This window comes from Ovis canadensis, chromosome 4 (genome assembly GCF_042477335.2).
Source record: "Ovis canadensis isolate MfBH-ARS-UI-01 breed Bighorn chromosome 4, ARS-UI_OviCan_v2, whole genome shotgun sequence".
In the NCBI taxonomy this organism is placed as follows: Eukaryota; Metazoa; Chordata; class Mammalia; order Artiodactyla; family Bovidae; genus Ovis; species Ovis canadensis.
In genome coordinates this window covers 80,667,371-80,686,656 of record NC_091248.1, presented here as the reverse complement: position 1 = coordinate 80,686,656, position 19,286 = coordinate 80,667,371, and the positions used below count along the sequence as shown (strand labels likewise).

At 40.1% G+C, this 19,286-nt stretch overlaps 1 protein-coding gene across 1 annotated transcript; it reads right to left on the bottom strand.

Moving 5' to 3' along the window:
- Positions 1–835: 835 nt before the first annotated feature.
- GGCT (gamma-glutamylcyclotransferase) lies at positions 836–10,656 on the bottom strand. The gene is made up of 4 exons (XM_069588119.1): positions 10,277–10,656; positions 4,117–4,262; positions 3,085–3,220; positions 836–1,992 (listed from the first exon to the last, which is right to left on the bottom strand). Exons 1-4 carry the CDS (start codon positions 10,415–10,417, stop codon positions 1,849–1,851), a joined length of 567 nt encoding a protein of 188 aa, XP_069444220.1. The 5' UTR covers positions 10,418–10,656; the 3' UTR covers positions 836–1,848.
- Positions 10,657–19,286: the final 8,630 nt, after the last annotated feature.

Genomic DNA, 19,286 nt, shown 5'->3' with positions numbered 1-19,286 from the left:
GTGGGTTGCCATTTCCTTCTCCAGGAGATCTTCCCGACCCAGGGATTGAACCTGGGTCTCCTGCATTGTAGGCAGATGCTTTAGCATCTGAGCCACCAGTGAAGTCCCATAGGTAGCATACTTCTATATAATACATATTATACATACATAATTTTTTAGTCTACTGGTGTCATTTTACCTGTTCCAATGAAGTATAAAAACCTTACTTCACTTTACTTTTCACCTTTTATAGTTGTTAATAACAGTGGGACTGTAGCCTATCAGGCTCCTCCGTCCATGGGATTCTCTAGGCAAGAGTGCTGGGGTGGATTGCCATTTCCTTCTCCAGGGGATCTTCCTGACCCAGGAATCGAACCCAGGTCTCTCGCATTGCAGGCAGACGCTTTTACCATCTGAGCCACCAAGGAATCCCGTTAATAACATTACCTCTACATATATTATACTTTCCATCACTGTCTAGCCTTTCAGCTGATTTTATCTTCTTTCTAGTTGTTTTCAAGGTAGTACTGGCAAATGTCATATGTAAGGAATTTCCATCAATGATTTTGGCCCTCTCAAAATACAACCAGCTCCTGGTGACACTATCGCCAACATAGTCTTTGAAAAGCATTTCTGAGCTTGAAAGAAAATAAGGAAAATCTTCAATTTGTACTCCACTCTGGGAGATAGTGAAGCCTCACTACAGAATTGCAGCTGTAGCTTTAAGGTTATTTGGGCCTTCTTCCCAAGAGTAAAAACCAAATCTTTATTTTATGCTCCTGGGGTTTCTTCTCTTTCATTCTAATAACCTATTTCGAAGGTCCAATTCACTGGATTCCACAGAGACATGAGAGACTGCATGATAACCCGTGTTGTTTTATTCATGACTCTCTTCCATTTATTCAGTAAATAAATTTAAGAAGGTGACCATTTCTTAATATGCCAAGAAATCAAATTTTAGCTTCCAAGAAATACTTTTCCCTCATGATCTTGACTCTTCTACTTTAAAATTCTGTTCTAAAGATGGGTCAGTACAAACTTAATCTTTCAATAAGAATAATGGTTACTAATACTTATTACATGCTAGGCTGTGTTCCAAGCTTATATATATACCTCTCAAAATGATCCTAAGACCTAGATATTTGGGCTGTCCTCAGTCTGCAGGCGAGGAAGTTGAGTCAAATAACCCGAAGTTTCCCAGGTAGAAAGTGGTGGAACTGACAGCCGATCCCTAATATACTGGATTCCAGAGTCTGTGCAATAATCCTTTAGTACAGAGTAGATATGGCCAAGACCAGACCCAGTATGTGTGATGATGTGAGTCTTTCTCATAAAATGAAATGTATTTTCACAGAGAATACAGGCTAAACCACAAATACATTTATTCCTCTAAGTACATTATGCCATCTTTTAAATTTTAAAATAATTTAAAAATTTTTAAATAGTTTTAAAATAATTTTTAAATTTTATAATCAATTGTCTCTTCAGTTTGCTTGCTCTTATTAAGCTGATTTTTAAAAATCCCAGAGCAGAGGGATTTACTAGCACCATCATTAAGTTGCAAATTTATCTTCAGTCACAGAACAAAAATACACTTCAGATAAACTCAATAAAATAACTTTAAGGGTTCACAGGAGTACTCACACCTAACTGTCATGCATTCCAACACCTCTCACAGCCCACCTTTCAATTGTCTAACTCCTATCTCGGTCTTTTTACAGTCTGAAAACAAGAAAGCACCCAAGTGAAATAACCCTCCAGAACACTGTTGAAATATATTAAACAGAGATACATCCCAGATCCCTGTTCTAAATATTAAAAAGGTATTAGCATATAGAGAAAATATATGTAGATATATTCCATTAAGTTCTAATGAGTCTTTGCTTCCCCCTTTTTGATAATGTCTTCAATTTCTTCTGAGACCTTTCCTTTGTAGTCATTTGGTTCTATTGCATTTAACTTCTTTTGGTACTCCAGCGGCAAACCATTCTCTTTTGCACCCATGCAAATGACCTAGAAAATGGTTAAACAACAACAAAACCCTCTTTTAGTTAGGAACATAATTTAGTTTAGTATACCACAGCTTTATTTGTAGTATCAAAGTATGAAATATTAGCTTTCAGATAACTCTGGAATAAACAACTGTAGAACAAAATGAAGAGTCATTCCTCCCACGATGAGCATGAACGTACAGGGAGTTTTCATAGCCACACAATCCATCCCTATGTAATAGCAACTGTACTCAATACTATGGTTTAAAATATGTTTAATATAAAACTTATTGTATAGAATTTGCGTGAAACGAACAAAATCTTTTAAGAAACAAACACCATTCTTCAAAGAAATTTAAAGTTTATAGGGAGCGGTTTTTAGTTGAATCCTGGAGTCTACTCTACCTCTGAATTACACATGGGGGAATAAACAGCAAGTGTATCCAGTGGTACTCCCCAGATCCACACCAGGCTAATTCCTCTAGGCTCCATTCTAGAAAATTCCAGATTAGGCCCAGGAACTGGGTCACCTTCTCCAAGTATCATGTCCTGATTGGACCTGCCAATAAGTACCTAAGTTTGGGTTTCTGAAGAGGGATGTCAGCCTCTCTATCCTTAATTCTTTTCCTGTGCGTGCATGCTGGAAAGGTGTCCCTGATTTTGAAAGAGGCATGACTTATCCCTCCATCTAGAAGTGGAAAACGTTTCAACAGTAGGAAATATATTTTTGCCCTATAAAAATGAATCTTGGGGTTTATGAAATACTATTTTGTGGAGAAGAAAAAAGTGATTAAAAAGCATAGGTATAGAATAACTACAAAAAATACACTCATACATGTTTTTAAAGAAAAATATGTCTAGGATTATGACTCAAGTACATTTCTGAGAGTTTTTTAATAAACAGTTTTAGGGACATAGTTCTATCATTACAAATAAATTGGAACGTTTATTCAGTAAATAACTATCATTTTTGTATTAAAAACATACTGATTGAAATGAATTGTTCATATAGAATTTAAAGCACAAAGCCTTTTAAAAACAAGATATTCTGTCATTTAACTCTGTGAAAATTAACAAGGAATCACCAAAAGTCTTTGTAAGTTAAAAAGGATACCTTTTTATACTGGGGTGATGGGGGAACACTCTCATAATTTGTCATCTGATAACTTCGACAGGTTATTTCTTTTCCTTCTTGAGTTGAAACAGTAACTTCTATTGGGACATACATTCCACTTTTAACCCCTTCTTGCCTGGAATCAGAACAGCCACATTTTAATCATACGTTGACTCAGCCAAGTTAGTTTACTGGATTAAAATTTTAACTATTTATGGATGTATGTGTTCTCTATGTATTTGGGGATAGAGTAGAACATACTATAAATACCACCATATCAAAAGTAAGCTTAGCATTTCAATTAGAAAGCTGGAGACTTACTATTACTGGGTATACTTCTAACAGATCTTTAGTTATTGCAGGCTTTATAACCCTGAAACATTGCTCTTTATCTATGAAAACTGGACTATGTGTTCTGACAAGAGAATATCCATTCTGCAAAATTAAGACAGGACAGCTCATTCCTGTTTGCAAGTGAAGTAAAGTAGTAAGCATGTCAGATGTTTGCTCTTCTCAAATCCTACTCTTTTCTGTCAGCTTTCTTTGTATTAAATGCTCTGCCACACAACTCTTGAGTTCTAAAAAGCATCAAAGCATTTCTAATATGTTTTGAAATTTTTACAAATTATTATCACTTTTTTTTACTGATTCAACTGCTACCTTAAATATTTTTTTAAAAATCTGACTCTTATAAAAACTGAGTTTCTGTTTTTGAAATCAGTAAAAGTATGTAATAATTACAAAAATCTTCATGCTTTCTCACAATATAAAACTACAAAGATATTTTTATTAAAAAAAAAAAAACAAATAGAAAATAAGTACTTCCATCAATCATTGAAGAGATTACAAAAGTCTCCTGAAATCTTAGAGTGTGTAACCCTTCTAGGGTTTTCTTTTCAGGAAATGAACATTATACCTTTTAGGTTAACTCTCAAGTGTAGAGAATATGTCCATATATATACACACACATTCTTGCATATGATCCACCTTCTAAATTAGCAATGATTTAACTTATAATTAGAAGCCACCTACTTATCCAGAGAACTTAAATTGCTTTTGTTCATTTTCCATACTACTCCCCATACTTCATCGCCAGGACTTTCAAAAATGGTGGCTATACCTCCATGCCAAGTTTCACTTGTTTTGCCTTGGGGATTGCCAAAGTCAAGTTTAAAATCCTACAAAGGAAACCAAAGTGATATGATCAATATCCACATGAACCAAAATTTCCCTTTTCAAAATAAAAACAGATTTACCTTCAACACCATGTAACTAAAACATAAGTTTTGAGTTCCTTCTATAAAAAACACAAAGATAAACAACCAAGGAAGGACCCAGATTTCAAGGACTATATTTTTCTTAAAAATAAACTGTATACTGAATATGTACATGTATCTTACCATAAATAGGAGGTTAAGGTGGACAATAAATCCCATAATCCTGATGCCTTAACACAGCTATCTTTATTTTTGAAAGTTGCTTCCCAATCCACTTACTTACACATAAATTTTAACATAGAGGCAATCATAGTGTGGGCTTCCCTGGTGGCTCAGTGGTAAAGAATCTGCCTGCAACACAGGAGACGAGGGTTTGATCCCTGGGTCTCAGGCAGATCCCCTTGAGGAAGAAATGGCAACTCACTCCAGTATTCTTGCCCGGGAAATCCCATGGACAGAGGAGCCTGGTAGTTGCAAAAGAATCAGATACAACTCAGCAACTAAACAGCAATAATCATACTGTACATAATTGTTGAAGCTGCGTGATGGCTGCATAAGGGTTATAACATTATTTCCACTTTCATGTATGTTAAGAGTATCCTATTAGCATATTTTTTTGCCCTAAGGGAGCTGTCATTTGAGGGTGATTTGTATACTTATAAATTTTAATATTCATGAATTATATTAACATATCTATAATACTCGTAAGAGCAGCTAAGAATTACTGGGTTCTGTACACTGCTACGGGCTTCATAAGGACTTTTCAAAATCCTGTCAACAACTTTTTATACACATTTAACAGAAAGAAAAACAGTAGCTCAAAAAGATTAAGCAATTTGCCTAAGGTCTCACAACTAAAGTAATGGAGTCAAAGTTTCAAGCTGTTAAGTTTCTTCCCTCACAGAGATGAGTAATCAAAGGACAGAATGAGGGAGATTAAGAATCCTTACTCAGCTCTTTGGACTAGGAAGATTTCTTTCCAATTTTTCAGAGTTTAGTTTCCTAATGATATAAAAAAAGTTGGATTAGATAATAAATCTAAAGTTTGTATTTTATCTCTGTTACCTTTATTTTCTTAAAAATCTTTAGAATTTCATTAAAAAGGTTGGTTTGAGTGACCAGTACCTTTGAATGGTATATTAGATGTTCTAGGACCAGGTATCCTCGGCAAGACATCAGGAGATCTGATAAAAGATAAAACCACACTAGGACCTGTCTATACAAAAAAGATCTTCATGACCCAGATAATCATGATAGTGTGATCACTCACCTAGAGCCAGACATCCTGGAATGAGACATCAAGTGGGCCTTAGAAAGCATCACTACGAACAAAGCTAGTGGAGGTGATGGAATTCCAGTTGAGCTATTTCAAATCCTAAAAGATGATGCTATGAAAGTGCTGCACTCAATATGCCAGCAAATTTGGAAAACTCAGCAGTAGCCACTGGACTGGAAAAGGTCAGTTTTCATTCCAATCCCAAAGAAAGGCAATGCCAAAGAATGCTCAAACTACCACACAATTGCACTCATCTCACATGCTAGTAAAGTAATGCTCAAAATTCTCCAAGCCAGGCTTCAATAGCACGTGAACTGTGAACTTCTAGATGTTCAAGCTGGTTTTAGAAAAGGCAGAGGAACCAGAGATCAAATTGCCAACATCTACTGAATAATCAAAAAAGTAAGAGAGTTCCAGAAAAACATCTGTTTCTGCTTTATTGACTATACCAAAGTCTTTGACTGTGTGAATCACCACAAACTGGAAAATTCTTAAAGAGATGGGAATACCAGACCACCTGACCTGCCTCTTGAGAAATCTGTATGCAAGTCAGGAAGCAACAGTTAGAACTGGACACAGAATAACAGACTGGTTCCAAATTGGGAAAGGAGTACGTCAAGGCTGTATATTGTCACCCTGCTTATTTAACTTACATGCAGAGTACATCATAAGAACACTGGGCTGGATGAAGCACAAGCTGGAATCAAGATTGCTGGGAGAAATATCAATAACCTCAGATACACAGACAACACAACCTTTATGACAGAAAGAGAAGGACTAAAGAGCCTCTTGATGAAAGTGAAAGAGGAGAGTGAAAAAGGTGGCTTAAAGCTCAACATTCAGAAAACTAAGATCATGGCATCTGGTCCCATCACTTCATAGCAAATGGATGGGGAAACAGTGGGAACAGTGGCTGACTTTTATTTTGGGGCTCCAAAATTACTGCAGATGGTGACTGCAGCCATGAAATCAAAAGACGCTTACTTCTTGGAAGAAAAGTTATGACCAACCTAGACAGAATATTAAAAAGCAGAGACATCACTTTGCCAACAAAGGTCTGTCTATTCAAGGCTATGGTTTTTCCAGTAGTCATGTATGGATTTGAGAGTTGGATCATAAAGAAGGCTGAGCACCAAAGGATGGATGCTTTTGAACTGTGGTGTTGGAGAAGATTCTTGAGAGTCCCTCGGACTGCAAGGAGATCCAATCAGTCCATCCTAATGGAATTCAGTCCTGAATATTCATTGGAAGGACTGATGTTGAAGCTGAAACTTCAATACTTTGGCCACCTGATGCGAAAAACTGACTCATTCTAAAAGACCCTGATGCTGGCAAAGATTGAAGGTGGGAGGAGAAGGGGACAACAGAGGATGAGATGGTTGGATGGTATCACCCACTCAATGGACATGAGATTGAGTAAGCTCTGGTAGTTGGTGATGGACAGGGAGGCCTGGTGTGCTGCAGTCCATGGGGTCGAAAAGAATCGGACATGCCTGAGTGACTGAACTGAACTGATATACTGTTAAATCCCATAGACAATTTTCATTCCTCATCTTGCTCTACTTCTCAGATGTTTCTGACATAGTTATCCACACTGTCTTGATCTGCCTCCTTTCCTTTCAGCTGTTCCTTGATCTCAATTCCCTTTACCAACTCCTCCTCCACTACCTAGTTTTTAAATGTTGGAGTTTCTAAAAGTTTCAGTTTAGGCCCTTTTCTCAGCAGTTTGCTCAAGACAAAGTCATACCCTCTGATGACTTCAAATACCATCCAATATTCCAACTGTCTTTTATCCAGCTCAGGTCTCTCTTTTGACTTTGAAAGTGCTTAGAACATAGGAAGTACTTCATGTGCTGTGTTGTGCTCAGTCGCTCAGTCATGTCCGACTCTTTGTGACCCCATGGATTGCAGCCCACCAGGCTTCTCTGTCTAGGATTTCACAGGCAAGAATACTAGATTGGCTTGCCATGTCCTCCTCCAGGGATCTTCCCAACCCAGGGATCGAACCCAGGTCTCCTGCACTGCAGATGGACTGTTTACTGACTGAGCCACCAGGGAAGCCCAAGAATACTGGAGTGGATAGCCTAACCTGTCTCAAGGGGATCTTCCCCACCCAGGAATTGAACCGCGGTCCCCTGCACTGCAGGCAGCTACCAGGGAAGCCCAAGTACTTCATTAATGTTCACTAACATTTTTCTGCTGACTTGGGTATGCAACAAGCATCTCAAACTCAGTACAGCTGACCCTTGAACAACATGAGTTTCAACTGCACAGGTCTACTTATCTGTGAATTTTTTTCAATTTTCAGATCATCAAAGTAACTAAGAATGGGGGAAAGTTTGTGTTCGATTAGAGACTGAAATAGCGAATATGTGTCAAGGGAACTAGGGTCCGAATCCTGATTCTGTCCAAACCTCTTCAGCTTCCTGCCCTTGGGCGAGTCATTTATTGATTCCTCTGTTTTTGAGGCAGAGATGGCAGTTCTCTGATTTTCAGCTCAGCAAAGGGTGGGAACCACTAACCCTGGTATTGTTCAAGGGCCAATTGTATGCCCAAGCTGAGCTTGATGTTCCCTCTGAAACTAATCCTTTTTCTTTTTAACAAATATCACTATTATCCACTCTGTTGCATCAAAAACCATTATCTACTCTTCATTTCACAATCAATCACCAAAGCCTAACAGTGTTCTCTCCTCAACACCCCAAAAAACCATCTACTTGCCCTGGCTACCACTCCAAGGTACCACTCCAGTAGTGACCACTACAAAAGCTTTCTAACTGCGCTCCCACATCCACTTCCAAAAGCCCTTTTGGTAGGTTGCCCCGACCCTTTCAAAGCACTTTCCACAGCAACCAGAACAACCTTTCAAAGATGTAAACCTGATATTTTATTTGCTTAAATTTGGCAGAGGTCTTCTCACTGTTGTTCTCAAGATAAAGATCCAAGTCTTCATTGGCCTCTGGGGCCCTGTAACATGTGGCCCTTCCCCTGCCTCTCTACGCTTCATGCTACATCCTCCTTACACATTAAATTCTAGCCACACTAGCTAGAAGACCCAGCTTTTTTCTCTCCTGAAATCTTTCGTCCCTGCTGTTCCATTTGCTTCTCCCCTCGCCAGTCATTCAGATCTCAGCTTAAGTTACATTTTCAGCCATGGCTTTACTGTACATCCCAGTAAGGTCAGATCCCTAAGTCACATACTCCCATAGCACCTTCAATGCTTCCTTAAAACAATTTTTTTTCCACTCTTTTCAGAGCAGTTTTAGGTTCAGAGCAAAACTGAGAGCAAGGTACAATTCATCTCCTTTTAAGACTGACCATACCTGTGACTGAATATCATTGGTTAGATAATTCTTTGCTGCATCCCAACTATAAACATCTAAGCTTCTTTACCATATTTGGGGAATTCCCTATCGTATGAGTTTGATGGGTAGATAGTGCTCAGAGCCCAACTCCTGTTTTTGAAGTTTCAAATGCCAGAGACTGGTTCTCCTAGCTTTGCTTGGAGTCAGGGCATGGGCAAATGGCCAAGATTTAGCCTAGGACACCCACCTAGGGTTCTGAATTAGAAGTCAGTGACATAGGGTAGCAGAAACTCCACTCTGGGGGTGGGAACTGTATTTGGGTTTCAGGAGCTTCCAGATACAGTGACAGGAGAGGCAGGGTCCAGAATGAGTGACTCATGATGCAATGTCCGCGTTTACCAAGCTCAAGGGTGAGTCAACAGTGGCCTCCCGGGCTGTTTCCATCTGCGATACTGGCTATTTTATAGCTTCCCTTCTATGCCTGCCTGTTTTGTCAGCTCTATGGTCCTACCTTCCTGGTCATTCTGTGAGCTGTTCAACAGCCTTTCAACACATTCTTTTTCTGCTTAAATCAGCTACTTCTGTTGCTTGCAACTAAGAACCCAACCAATGATAGCAGAGACCATGTCTGTCTGGTAAAATGATGTCAAAAGGCTCTGTAGGTAATTTGTTTGCCTGTCTCTCCTACAGATGGGGAGGTCCTGAACGCTGCTAGCTTTACTCAGTCATCTCTGTATCTCCAGGTAAGTGCTGGAAGAATATGAACTAAATGAATAAATGTACTGTACTAAGAGCTATGATTCTTACCAAGGCAAGTGAAGGTTCATTCAGCCATTAGACTTAAGTGAGCACAGCCCTTACTATGAATGAGACATAGTTCCAGCTTTCAGGACCCCTCAGGTAGAGAGCAAAAGGTTGGTAAATGGATTTTTAAAAACTAGGTGACAAGTCCTGGAGCAAACGTAGACCAGAAAGCAACTGATTCCTTGGCTTGGGTCAGAGAAGATTTCTTAGAGGGACCAACCAAGTGGATTCTGCGATGATGTCTCTAAGTCAGTGGCCAAGGGAGAGGCATCGGGAGCTGGGCAGAATGAGCAGCTGGTGAGAACGTCAGGAGGGCGAGCTCAGGGCAGCCTGGGAGGCACAGGAGCCAGAGTAGCACAGCGCAGCCGGGATCAAGCAGAGGGCTGAGAGAGGACGAGAGGGACCCGTGGGGGAAGGGGGTGGGGGGAGGGTCGTGCAGGGAACGCTGATGAACTTTGAGCAGAGAGAGCTGCATTCCTAGACCAATGCTGGCGATGAGCGGCCCTGAGAAAGTGAGTTCTCAAAATCCTGTCCGCTTTGTCTTCAGAGAGAGCAGAGGACACCTCGGGGGCCAGGAGGAGAGCACTGACCTGCAAGCGGGCCACGCTGTAGAACACGGCGGAGGGGTTTCGGAGGTGGATCCGCTCCGTCAGCAGGTTGCTGCCATAGGCGAAGTAGAGAAAACTCTCCCCATCCTGACTCCGGAGGGCCTCGCAGCCCAAGTTCGCCATGTCCCACCAGACGCCTGCACAGGCCTGGGGTCGGTAGTACAAGCGTAAAGAGAGGACGAGAAATACAGCTCCGTGTCGGAAGCACTTAACCCGGGAACCACTGGCCCCCAGATTTAGAGGTTAGGGGAAAGGCGGGAAGCTGGGGCCGGGCGAGTCACCTGCCAGCACTCTTCTGACTGGCTGCCAGTACCCAACGCTGTGAGTTACTCGCTCTGATTGGCCAACCCACCGCCTCCTCTAGGCTAGCAGCTTGGACTTTGTAATATTCGGTCCTGAGGCGACCGGAGGCTGATTCCTCATTGGACCTGCTCCTCTTTTGTCCCGCCCCCTGTTCAAGGCTCCCTCTGATTGGCGGGTGGGCGGGGCTCTATGAAGGGGCGGGTCAGGTCCTCTGCCGAGCAGCTCACAGGTCCCATTTGGATTTTCTCCACTTTGGGTGATGCGAGCGTGGTTCCCTGACAGTGTATACTCTTTAGGGAGCTTTGGGATCCATTTACAGTGAAACAGCGGCTCGGACCATGCACCCGATGGTCCCTCTGCCGGAAGCTCGCCCGGTCCCGCCCTTTGGGTTTGGAGGAATGAGGAGGGGGTCTGTTCACACCACTCGCTGGTTCCTGCACCCTAGCGCTGATCAGAGGGCTTGGTGGATAAGACCTCGCACTAGAGCAAACCCCGGGAGATAGTGAAGGACAGGGAAGCCTGGTGTGCTGCAGTCCATGGGCTCGCAAAGAATTCAGACGCGCGAGTTTGAACAGCAGCCCTGATTATCTACCTGATTACCTTTTCTAAGGACCCTTGGCCTCCTGGGAAAGCTCCTCTGAGAGTGAGGGTCTCCCCTGATGGAAGTTGCATGAGGGCCTCAAAGCCCGACGCTGCTGTTTTCTGGACGTGTAACCTCGCATGTGTAACGTTTACTTGCTGTTTACTTGGATGTGCTGTTTACTGGACGTGTAACGATGAACATGAGTTTGAGCAGGCTCGAGGAGTTGGTGATGGACAGGGAAGCCTGGCACGCTGCAGTCCATGGGGTCGCAAAGAGTCGGACACGACTGAGCAACTGAACTGAACCTCTTGTCTCTGGTGTCTTCTTTTAAAATAGAGATTGTAACATAAATTATGATCACAAGTTATAAACGTAAGATATGATCCCCTATCTCATAGGGTTGATATAAATATTAAAAGTAATTTTGTTAATGTTATTAGGGTAAAAGCTCCCATGTAAAGAAATATAATAACAATGACATTAAAACTCTATATTGTTAACTTTGAAATGAAAATTAATATGAACTATCCTTGGCACCCAGAATTTGATTTTTAAATACCACTTTTCCACTAAAAGGTACCAGGGTTCCTTGGAGAAATGGCTGATGCTGGGTCAAGAGGAGCACTCAGAATGTCTTGTGACAGAAAATCAGGAGGTATTAAAAAATAAAGTTCTTTGAAAAGGACACAGAAGCCAACTTGAAGGAACACCCACTGGCTAAAGTTAGAATGATTTAAGCATCACAAATAACCGCAGTTGATTTAAAATGTCAAACATAAAACTAAATCCCCACAAGAGTAAACAAATCTAAAAAAAAAAAAACAACTTTAAAAAACTTTGTCTACCATACTATTCGTAGTGACTTTTATACCAACTCTTTACTCTGAAAACTGGTAATTTAAGAAAATAAACATTTAGCCTGCTTTTCTAGTTGCAGATGTATTTTAGGGTAACCAAATGGCCCCAGTTGGTGAGGAAACAGTTCCCTTTACAAAAGTAAGCTAAATAATGTAAAATGAAGGATAGAATTAGAAATTCACCATTTTGCAGTCCCTACTGAAATGATTAATTCATACCAGGATCATGAGACCAACAGGTACAAGTGTGATAGGGAACAGGATATTCACATAGAGCCAGGGATCATGTGCCAGTTATCAGGGGAAATCCATAAAGACTGGAGAAATCCGGTCCCTTCCCACCTTAACCTAGGTCAATTTTATCATCACTAAAATTAGACCAACCTGACATGCGTCTCCTGATGTGATATAATATGAAGCATCAGCATCATTTGTGAATCACTGTTTCCAAAAATCTTTAACTTCAGAGTAATCAAGCAGGAACTGCAAGGATGAAGGATAGAAGCAAACAATCAGAAAAAATCCAGAGCAAGTGGTGAGACATCCTGTAGAACAAATGGCTCAGTCTCTTAAATTAACTCAGTGCCTTTAAAAAAAGGAAAAGAAAAGAAAAAAGGAGAGAGGCAATACTGAGGGAGGGCTGTTTTAGATAAAAAGAAGCCTAAGAAACATAATACAATGGCCTGTCCTTGGTTCTGGTATAAAAGATATTTTGTGACAATTGGAGAATTTGAATAGGGACTAAAGCATTAGATGATACTAGATAGTTTTGTTGTTTGTTTTGTTTTGTTTTTTGACAGTATTCTGGGCTTCCCAGGTGGCTAGTGGTAAAGAATCTGCCTGCCAATGCAGGAAACGCGGGAGACACAGGTTCAATCCCTGTGTGGGAAAGATCCCCAGGAGGAGGGAATGGCAATCCACTCCAGTATTCTTGCCTGGAAAAATCCCACGAACAGAGGAGCCTTGCAGGCTATAGTCAATAGGGTCGAAAAGAGTCACCACGACTGAGCATGCATGCATACAATGGCATTGTGTTTATTTAGAAAAACTTCTCTTTTAAGGTAATATATTGGTGTATTTAGGAGCAAAATGTTTGCTATCTGTATTTAAAATAATTCAGAAAAATTAAAATAAGGAAACTGTTAAACGTTAAACTGTGTGTATATGGACGCTTATTTTATTATTTTCTATATATTTGAATATTTTCATGTTAAAAAGTAAAGAAAAAAATGGTGATGTAAGTAAAACACTGGACATAGTGAGCATTCAATAATGAACTTTACTGTTATATAGTCTGCAAATAGGAAGGTTCATGCTCTCTCCTGCCCCCACCCCAAACATGAAGGCAGCAGAACTTGACATACGTATTTGGTCATTTCGGTAAGCAAGTTGCTTTTCTTGGCAAGATCGTGCTCTACTGCACCATGAATTCCCAAGGTCTCTGCTGCAGAGTACCACCATTTAAAACATCCTTCTGCATTATAAACTGCTTTTAAACATTTGAAATATATTTATGATTTAATTACTTTTTAAAGTATTTTGACTTTTTTCTTTCTATACTTCTAAGTGCTTAATTTTATCGTGACTGATTTTTTGCAACACCAGTTTGTGAAAATTTTCTGAAGTTAAACATAGATGTTTCCTCAGACACTGAAAATCTTTTCTTGCCCCAGTGAAGCATTTTATTAAGCTTCCCCATGTAGATTGCCATGTTGACACCTGTTGGCCAACAAGAGGCAGTAGGTAGCAAGGGGGGGTTGTTTTCTCCCATTTATTTATCTATTCTGTGGCCGTGCAGCACAGGGGATCTTAGTTCTCCACCCAGGGATGGAAACTGTGCCCCCTGCATTAGAAGCACAGAATCTTAATCCCTGGGCTGCCAGGGAAGTCCCTCAGATTTAACCAAAACAGATAACCAATAAGAAGACACTGTATAGCACAGAAAACTATACTCAATATTTTATAATAATCTATAAGAATCTGAAAAAGAATCAGTGACTGAATCACTTTGCTGTGCACCTGAAACTAACCCAGCATTGTAAATCAACCATACTTCATTGAAAACTTTAAAATAATTTTTTAAAGTAAAAAATGTAATTTTTAAAAAACTTTTTTAAAAAGCAAAGCACACTTTAAAAACCCCAAATTTAACCAAAGCCTGGTTAATATTAGTTAACATTCACTGAGTGCTTATTGTATGCCAGTTTAAACTTTTACATTTAATCCTGAAAAGGGCCCTATGCAGAAATTACTACTATGTCTCATTTTATAGTCAAGCAAACTGAGGTGTGGTCGGTTAAATAACTTGCGCCAGGAAGCAATGACTGAAGAGATTAAGCAATCTGATTCTGGAGTCATTACTTGGTATTGCTTCCCAAATTTCTCAAATTGTAAAGCCCTCATGGTCTAAATATAACTGATTATTATTCAAGTGTAATCTCTGTCATATCTATAAGAATATTATGAAATAGTAGTACTAGTATTCAATTACTTGATAAAGATAATGAGGAAAGATTTCTTCCAAATGCCATCTTTTAATCCAGTAGATTAAGTTTTTGATTGTATCATTAAGACTTTTGAGCACATATGCTATATATAATAGTATATATAGTTATATATATGATGGGCTTCCCTGGTGCTTCAGAGGGTAAAGCGTCTGTCTACAATGTGAGAGACCTGGGTTCCAACCCTGGGTCAGGAAGATCCGCTGGAGAAGGAAATGGCAATCCACTCCAGTACTATTGCCTGGAAAATCCCATGGACAGAGGAGCCTGGTAGGCTACAGTCCATGGGGTCACAAAGAGTCAGACATGACTGAGCGACTTCACTTTCCTTTCCTTTCCCTGGTGGCTCAGATGGTAAAGAATCTGCCTGCAATGTGGGAGAGCTGGGTTTGATCCCTGGATTGGGAAGATCCCATAGAGGAGGGCATGGCAACCCACTCCAGTATTTTTGCCTGGAGAATCCCCATGGACAAAGGTGCCTGGCGGGTTACCGTCCATGGAGTCGCAAAGAGTCAGACACGACTGAGTGACTAAGCATATATATATAAAATATCTACAAAATATAAAATTTTAAAGTAACTATTTTAACTCTCATATCAATGTAAAACATACATATGTTTTATATGTAAAATTAATTATAGATAGTGGATAAAAATCCATATTTCAAATAGTCCTCCTCAAATTTCCATTTTCTAGTTAATCTTGTCAGGTCTTATTAGATCTTCATTATTTTTATATTATTAGGTCCAGAATGAAGAGCTTGTACCGGAAGTCAGAAATGTCAGCTCCTTGCCTTTCTTCATTCTTGTCTTGTGCTTGCAATTTTAGTAAGAGCTTCAGTCTAGTTCTAGGCAGAAATTTTCTTTGTGATAATTAATTAGCTCTCTGGAAATCCACTTAGCCAAGCAAATTACAGTAAATCACCAGACACGGGAAGTGAATGGAGGAGGGCTAGGGCCACAGTCAGCCCCTCCTCAGGAAAGCACTCCCGCCCCTCCCCCAGGGTACCTCAAGTCTCACGAGACAGACGATGACTGTCCCACTGACTATGGGGTCTAGTGTTAAAGCAAAATTCTTGTATTTTGTAATATTTACTAAATACAGTAAAGGCAAAGCATATTTTTAAAAATCTAATATCTTAGATTAAAAACAAAAATAGAATCGTTTTCCCACTTCACTGGCTCAAAAGTTAAAAAAAAAAAAAAATCTCCCCTATGATATCTCCACCAAATCATCAACTTTGAGCGCAAATCCAAGGCCCTCTCAACTGTGCTAATATCCTTCCAGACTTGTCTCCCATTTCCTGCTATAAATCCACCGCTCTCCAAACCCACTTCTGTGCTGTCCCATGTGATTCGCACCGTTACCCCATCCCCCCTCCCAGAAAATCAGAGTCCGGGAAACCAGCCAGGAAGCTGCTGCAGTGATTCAGGTGTGTGATAATGGCCACAGGGCGAGGCTGGGGAGTGTGGGAGTGCAGAGGAAGACAAACAAAGGCAGCAGTAACAGATGCTACTGACCGATTTGATACAGGTTTCCAAGGAGAGCAGAGATCAGTCAAAGGGAACTCACTGGGTTTTAGGCAGTGAATAGAATTCCTTCCCCATAACTGCTTATTTCACATCCTTGTAGTTGTTGGAGGTTCGTATTTATTTCATACCTAGGTGTAACCTAGGACCACATATAATTAATAATAATTTCTCGAAGTTGCTTAGTTTTCCTGGGCTTCTTCCTTGTATACATGTTATTAAACTTTTGTTTGATTTTTCTTCTGTTTAAAAAAATAATGATTTCTTTATACTTCAGGTCAGTAATACATATTTATTTAAAATAATACCAGCAGAGCAAAATACTTTTAGGTCTCCAAGGAGATAGAAATCTTCAAGAGATACTCTAAAATATCATTGTGGAATTAAATATGCTGCTTTCCATATAAACTATATGCATTTAATAAGAATTGTTTATTTCATTTCCAGACTGGTTTGGAGAACAAGGAAGGTGAGATTACCTGAGACCAGCTCAGGAATGTTATAATCTACAGCCTCGGCATCCACAGGGTAACCTAACCATTTCAGGCTCAAGTTCAAGTTCTCAGGGTAGAAAACTGGAATTAGCAGGAAAACCAGATCCCTGGTTCCCAGATCAGTACTTCTTTCTAGGAAAATCTACTAAAAAGACAAATTTCAATGGGAAAGCTGTTTGGTGGGCATGGAATCACACCTCTAATCCCTCAGCATTCTAATCCTCTCTGCCATAAAAAAAAAAAAAAAGACGACAACACACACACACATACACACACACACACACACACACACACACACATCAGTCCTTTCTACGTTTACCACCACTACCCTAGTCCAAAGCCACCATCTGCTCTTGTCAAACTTCTAGAATAGCTTCCTTACTTGTCCCTTAATGGCCATTTTTATCCTTTTAGAACGGATTCTCCACTCAGCATCCAGAATTATCCTATCAAAAAGTAAGTCACATCATAGATAGTAGATAGTGAAGTCGCTCAGTTGTGTCCAACTCTTTCAGACCCCATGGACAGTAGCCCACCAGGCTCCTCTGTCCATGGGATTTTCCAGGCAAGAATACTGGAGTGCGTTGCCATTTCCTTCTCCAGGGGATCTTCCCGACCCAGGGATGGAACCCAGGTCTCCCTCATTGTAGGCAGACACTTTACTGTCTGAGCCACCAGGGAAGTCACATCATATGGCTGCCTAAAACACCCCAATAGCTTTTGACTTCTTAGAATAAAATCCAGACTCCTTATCATGGTCTTCAAGGTGCTACATGAGCTGACCATTGCTTACCTCTCGATCTCATCTTCTACTCCTCCTTCTCTTGATCTTTCCTCTCTAACCAGCTGACTCCTGTGATGTTCCTCAAACATGCTAAACTCACACTTGAAGCCTTTTCGCGTGGCTTTTATTTTCCTAGTGGAAGAAAATGCCTGATCAATGAACACAGATATCTGGTTTATCTGTTACTGTTCTCATTGTATGTCAACAAATTGGCTTTCTGATGTGTACATCAATCTCTCTTGAGTCTGGTTGTAAGAATCTTCTCCCTGAGCCAAGACAGAATTTCTCAGCCCACAGAGCTAAGAGACAGCTTCATGAGACCCAGCCCCTCTGTCCCACTGAAGTTCTACTGGCCTGAATGGCCTTGTCTAGGACACAACTTAGTGACTGAACTGAAGCATCCAGCTGCCCTTCCTCAGCAGACACTCTGCCTTTTTAATGCATACCTCTTCCAACTTGCCACAATGTGCAAATGTTTTGCCTTCAAGTGTTTTTTTTTTTTTTAATAATAACACTAAAACTGATTACCAGGATGGTATTCAAAGTGGATGAGCAAGTTGAGCCAGTGAGGCTCTTTTGCACCTTTGGAAACTCAATCTTGTAGCTATGCGTAGGATGGATTGGGAGGGAGTAGGATGGGAAGATGGCTGAGTGCTGGATATAAGTTCACTGCAATAGCCAAAGTCATGAAAACATGAACTGGGGCAGTAATTATGGAAGGGAAATGAAGGCATGCAAGAGACTGAAGACATAGTCTTTTAATTTTTTAAATTGTATCACTCCTTTGTGTAGACCTCAGAGGCTGCCTGCTGTTTATTACTTTATCAAGTTCAAGTTCTTGTGTAAGCCTTTATTATCTGATTCCATTCTGTCTGGCTAGTTTGATTTCTCAGGGGATAGTAAACCCACTGGAGGCAGGGACCACACTTTATATTTCTGTATATCTACAGGGCTTACCACAGCAGAAATGAATAGTGAATACTTGCTGGTTAATTGAACCAGAGTCAAAATCTCCTCTACCCTTTGCACAGTCTCCCCAATCTTTTTTTTCTCTATGGTTTGTTTCCAGCTTTCCTTGACTTACTGAGAGGCACTTCAGCTCTGAGTTAAGATTTTAAAATGTATACTAATGCCTTAACATATAAGATCCTACGTAAATTTTATTAACTATGGTGGTATTTATGTCTCCTAGCAGCTTATGATCTGGCACATGACCAAGAAGTATGTCAGAATATGTTAACTCCAAAATGTTTTTGTGGTGGAAGGGCCCATAAAACCCCAGCAGGCAGTAATTTCTCAATAATTTGATAATCTGTATTCTTGTTTTGAGATTAATCCTGAGAGGTAGTTGTTATAATAAAGTTTATTATTTAGTGCTTGGGAAAATGGTCTCTTTTGATTTCTATGTCTATTTTTATCTATTACTATATGCTTTGGAAAGGCATTCACCAAACTGTTAACAGTGTTTGCCTATGGGAAGAAAAATGGCATTGGAAGGGGAACAAGTTGAACAAAAAACTTTCATCTTTTCATTCTGTATTCTTTTATATTTTTGCATGTTTGAGCATGTATTTTGGTATTTCTTTTATTATTTAAAATTACCTATATTATTACATTCACATTTTATGGAATTTTAGGTCAGTATCTCAAGGTCTCATGCCACACAGATAAAAAGAGGGCGAGGACTAAATAAATTGCCGAAAGAGAAAATTGATGCAGCAAATACATATCCAAGTAGGTCTGCCTCTCAAGACATCAATCAAATAATTAGGTCAGATCAAATCAGCCTCACTCTGTGGAAGGATATGATCTCATTCTTCGGGCCTCAAAGCTGCAGAATCTCATGTGCCTTTCTCGATGTTCCCTCTTTGTTCTTTGAGATGTCAGCGGACAGAAGAACCAGAATATTTCCAAAATCTGGCTCCGAAAAAGGTCACA